This window comes from Chrysochloris asiatica, unplaced genomic scaffold (assembly GCF_000296735.1).
Source record: "Chrysochloris asiatica unplaced genomic scaffold, ChrAsi1.0 scaffold00703, whole genome shotgun sequence".
NCBI lineage: Eukaryota > Metazoa > Chordata > Mammalia > Afrosoricida > Chrysochloridae > Chrysochloris > Chrysochloris asiatica.
The window spans coordinates 120,393-125,840 of NW_006409221.1; the positions used below are offsets into that span (position 1 = coordinate 120,393).

A 5,448-nucleotide genomic window follows, 5' to 3' on the forward strand; every position below is an offset into this window, starting at 1 on the left:
GTATCCAGGACCTTCTAATGGGATCGCTTTCAGTGTAATTACTAGTGGCTGTTGTTGTTGAGTGCCATCTACTTGATTCTGATCCATAGTGAATCTGTATAGGGTTTCCAAAGAGCAGCTGGTGAGCTTGAACCACCAACCTTGCAGTTCAGATGATCTTGAAGTGGCAGCACCATGTAATACAGATAAAACACATTTGAAGTTCATTATTTTGTGATTTCTGATTAATATGTCAACTCATTAGACATTATTTATTTATTTAAAAGTAACAGATACCTACTATGGGACAGTTAAAAAGGACCATACCCATTATTTATAAAGCTTATGGACTCCTGGTGTGGTGCTATAGGATCAGCACTGGACTGCAAAACACAAGGTTGACAGTTCAAACCCAACAGCTGCTCCTTGGAAACTCTATACAGGGTATCTATGAGTCAGAACTGAATCAATGGCAATTAATAGCAACAATAATCTAACAGGTATTGGTCACATATATGTATATAATAGAAAACTGCAATAGGTGTTATTAAGGGAAAGTATATGTATGTAACAAGAGCATCTTATATAGTAAAACATGATGGGGGCCATTTTCTCTAAAATTTTTCTTGGGAATTGCAAGATAAACAATATAAGTTAACAAAGGGAAGCTGTTATTGTTAAGTGCTGTGAAACAGGTTCCGACCCTTAGCAACCCTATATAGAGTTTCCAAGGAGCAACTGGTGAGCTTGAACTAGTGAAGTTGGGGTTCAAACCTACGTTGCAGTCCAGAGCATTAGCCCACAGTACCATATAGGACTCCGTAAAGGAAAGAGAGGTACATTATTATTCTAAGCCAAAGAAATGCTATTATTATTAAGTGCCATTGAGTAGGTTCCAACTTATAGTGACCTTATATTGTGTCAAACTGGTGGGCTTTAACTGACAATCTTATGGTCAGCAGCAGACATCTTATCTTAGAGATTCATGCCAGGAAACAGAATGCGCAAATTTCATGAAGCCCGAAAGTGCGTTGCACCTTTGAGGATCTGAAGGCAGAACTCAGAGAAAGAGGTGGAAGTGTGAAAGGTGAAGGTTAGAAGTGGATAGGAGCCATATGTGCAAGGTCTATAGGGTGTATTAGTATTAGTGCTTTTGTTATTACTTTCTAATCTTAAAACAGTAAGAAAAGCTTTAACAACAAGAGTTGTTAATTTTAGAAGAACATTCCAATAAGTGTGTTGGCAAGTGACAATAGTGAATAAAAACAAACCACTTAAGAAGTACATTAATTCAATGGAAACCAATGATGCTTTGGTTAGAGTAATAACATTGTGATCAAATCTACTGCATCTGTGGTGGAAGTCTATGGAGAGGCTGGGTGTCTTCAGTCAAAACAAGACTAGTAGCAGACAATGGAGGGACCCTCAGTTAGATAAGTTCTGGCAGAAGAATGTAGGAATAGGACAGCTAGAGGTGTCTTCAGTCAAAACAAGACTAGTAGCAGACAATGGAGGGACCCTCAGTTAGATAAGTTCTGGAAGAAGAATGTAGGAATAGGACAACTAGAGGTGATGTATGACTTGAATATATGGAGTTGAATTTGGAGGCCATGTCAAGAACAGATTTAGAGCATTGAATGCTTATGACCAAAGACCAGAGGAGTTATGGCATGACATCAAGACAGTTGTGCATGGAGAAAGACAAGAGAAAAAGAAAAAAACAAAATGGATTTTAGAAGAAATTCTGAAACTTGCTCTTGAATGTAGAAAACTAATGCAATGGGAAAGCAATATGAAATGAAAATAAATTAACAGAAAATTTCAAAAAATTCTATGGGGAAAATACTGAATACCACAGGACACATAAAAAGAAGATGGAAGGAATACAGAATCACTGTACCAAAAATAATAGTTCAGTGTTCAAACATTTTAAGAGGTATCATACAATCAAGAACCACTGGTATTAAAGGAAACAGTCCAAGCTGTAGTGAAGGCATTAGTGAAAACAATGCTCCAGGAATTGATGGTAAATGGTGTGTGGGGGGAGTGGAGGAGTTCACAATACTATGTCAAAAGATTTGGAAGACAGTTGACTGGCCAACTAATGGAAAGAAATCCATATTGTGACCATTCCAAAGACAGTTCACTCAACTTAATGTGGACGCTGTATAACAATATCATTAAGATTACATGCAAGGAAAATCTTGCTCAAGATTTTTAAAATGGTACAGCAGTACATTGTCAAGGAGCTGCCAGAAATTCAAACCGATTCAAAAGAACACCTAGAACTATGGATATAATTATTGAAATTAGATTGATTCTGGCTGAAAGTAGAAAGTGCCAGGAGGATGTTTGCCTGTGTTTTGTTGACTATGCAAAGGCGTTCAACTGTGTGCATCATACCATACTATGGAGGACAGTGTGAAGAATGGGTATTCCAGAACACTTAATTGTGTTCATGCAGAACATGTACATAGAACAAATACAGTCATTCACAAAGAACAAGGGGACACTGAGTGGCTTACATTCACGAAAGGTGTATGTTAGGGTTGTATCCTTTTGCCATATTTATTCAGTCTGGTGAGCAAATAATTTGGGAAACTGGACTATATGAAGAGAGATATGGCATCAGGAGACTGGAGTAAGACTAATTAGCAACCTGTGATATGCAGACGTCACAATCTTGCTCTTTAGAAGGAAAGAGGACTTGAAGCACTTACTGATAAAGATGAAAGATTATGGCATTCATTAAGGATTACAATTCAGTGTCAAGAAAACAAAAATCTTTACAACTGAATGAATGAATAAATAACATCACAATAAAAGAAGAAAAAAATGGAAGTTTTCTGAGATTTCATTTTACTTAGATATTATTAACTCACGGAAGCAATAGTCAAGATATGGAATGACACATTGCATTAGTCATTTCTGCTGCAAAATATCTTTTTAAAGTGTTACAGAGTAAAGACAGCACTTTGAGGACTAAGGTGGGCCTGACCCCAGCCATGATTATTTTCAATCACCTCATATACATATGAAAGTTGAACAATACATAAGGAAGACTAGAGAAGAATAGCTGCATTTGACACCAATTGACAAAGAATATTGTAAACTTCATGGACTGTCAGAAATAATAATAATTATAATATTAATAATAATAGTTGAGCACTTAAGCATTCGCATTACCCAGGGACTCCTATTTGGTAACTGCTGCTATTGTACTGCTTCAGCCATGGGAGTTCTTTAGACTCATTGTGACCCTGTTTATGGTTGGTTTCCAAGGTTGTAAATCTTTACCCAGGCACGAAACCTCATTGTTCTATTTCTGAGCTGTTGGTAAATTTGAACTGCTGAACTTGTGATTAGCAGACCCAGCCCATTATAATCCACTATGCTACCAGGGTCCTTATTTGACAATTTTGTTATTGTTGTTAAGTGCTGTTGAATCGGTTCCGACCCATAGCAATCCAGCATAGGGTTTCCAAGGAGCAGCTGGTAAGCTTAAAACACCAACCTTGTGATTCAACTTTGCAGTCAAACACATTAACCCACAGCGTCACCCCAGGACTCCATTTGATACCTGTTGTTGTTGTGTGCCTTGGAGTTGGTTCCGACTCATAGTGACCCCCCCTGTACAGGGTTTCTGAGGCTGTAAATCTTTATGGGAGTATAAAGCCTCATCTTTTTCCCAATGAGAACAACAGCAGGTAGTTTCAAACTGCTGACCTTGACATTCACAGCCCTATTAATAACCACTATGCTACCAGAGCCAGGGTCCTATTATTTTATACATGTCTATTATTTGGGACTACTTTGGCAATCAGAAGTCAATTTTCCCACTTTTTCAGGGACATCTCTTATCCTTTCTTCTTGATGAAGAAGAAAATTGTCCCTTTTTAAAATTGTTCTAACTCTTCCAAGATTCTCACTCTTTATTTCCATTGGACATTGGATTTCTGTTTCAGGTCCCCACCCCAATTTTATTTCAGGTATGTTCCTTACTAATTTTCTGATGAAACTGTACTCTCGTTAAGTACATATATTACTTTACTGTTTTCTTAAAAATTCCCTGCATAGTTTCTGAAACATTTAACTTCTTAAAAATGGTTTAGTGAATGAATAAAAATTACCAATCTTTATAAATTCAAAAAATAGAGAGCTCTTAAGAAAGCTGATGACCAGAAAACTCATTTTTGAAGAAAGAATAAGAAAGTAATATGCCAATGATCTGGTGCGGTGCTGTATACTAAGCACTGGACTGCTAACCCAAGATTGATGGTTGAAACCCATCAGCCACTACTCGGAGACCCAATGCAGAGTCTCTACTAGTCTGAACCGACTCAATGACACTTAACAACAGCAGCATGCCACTGTCAAATGTTAGGCATAGAATGAGCTCAAGCACCATCGCGTTTTCAAAATGTGATGTTATTCTGTAACTAATATAGAAGCTGACTGGTTTCTCATGCCTACTTTTTTTTTTTTTTTTTTTTTTAGGATCTCAGAAGTTCTGTGCTTAAAATCTGCAGTTTTCTTGAGAAAGAGCTGAGTGACGAGGTTGTGGATGTTGTTGTCAGACAAGCTACTTTTAAGAACATGAAGTCCAATCCTCTAGCAAATTATGAGAAAATCCTGAATGAGGAACTTGGGGCAAGAATAAAACTGGGGAGCTTCTTACGCAAAGGTGATGCACAGCGGTTTACAGCAGCAGAAGTGTTGAGTGTTCCCTTGAGTGTTTAGCCCCTAAGAGAATTAAGGATATTTCCAATGTGCCTCGACAAAGAGATACCGGCATTTGGGCTTCTAGGGACCACCTAAGGTTCTAACTGTATATGACTTTGAAGAGTGTCTCAGGGACCCTAACTGCATTAGTGTAGAGCCAGACACTTGAGCCCAGCTTATCAATATTAGGTCCATCCATGGAGTCCATGTGATAACACTCTTAAATTTGTTAGCAATGGTTTCTCTGAAGGTAATGGATATATGTGGTCATGACAGCTCCAATTTCTGCTGTCCTACATTTCCCCTAGAACATATTAGAAGGTAAATGTAATACTTCTTTGTGACATGTGTGTGAATTCCATTTTTTCTCATATGTTAGACTTCTTCATAAAGAATGCAGTCATTTCCCATTAGCCTAATCGGCTATGAATTCAAGTATTCAACAACATGAAAAACAATTTTATTGTACATCTATTATATATCAGAATTTGTTATTAAGAATAAATACAGTTTCTTCCTACTGAGGTTCCTTAAGTTCAAGCACTCTATTTCAATCAATTTAATGCACATCATTCTAAAGCATAATTGATACTTTGCTATTTCACTCATATTTTACTCTCTAATTAATTTAAAGCTGGGAATCATTAATTTTTGCCTAATTATATAAGGATTTTAATTGAAACTGTCTAGATACTGATGTATTAAGAAATCATTATTTTTTCTTTAGTCCCATGTAGACTCCTGGTG

General features: G+C 37.0%; 1 protein-coding gene across 1 annotated transcript in view; it reads left to right on the plus strand.

Annotated features, from left to right (window-relative positions):
• LOC102839834 (amine sulfotransferase-like) overlaps window positions 1-4,719 on the plus strand; it is a 36,715-nt gene extending 31,996 nt beyond the window's left edge. Inside the window, exon 5 of the mRNA XM_006877955.1 lies at window positions 4,477-4,719. Within this exon, the coding sequence (XP_006878017.1) occupies window positions 4,477-4,719 (243 nt within the window). The remainder of the gene's footprint in view (window positions 1-4,476) is intronic.
• The last annotated feature ends 729 nt before the right edge of the window (window positions 4,720-5,448 follow it).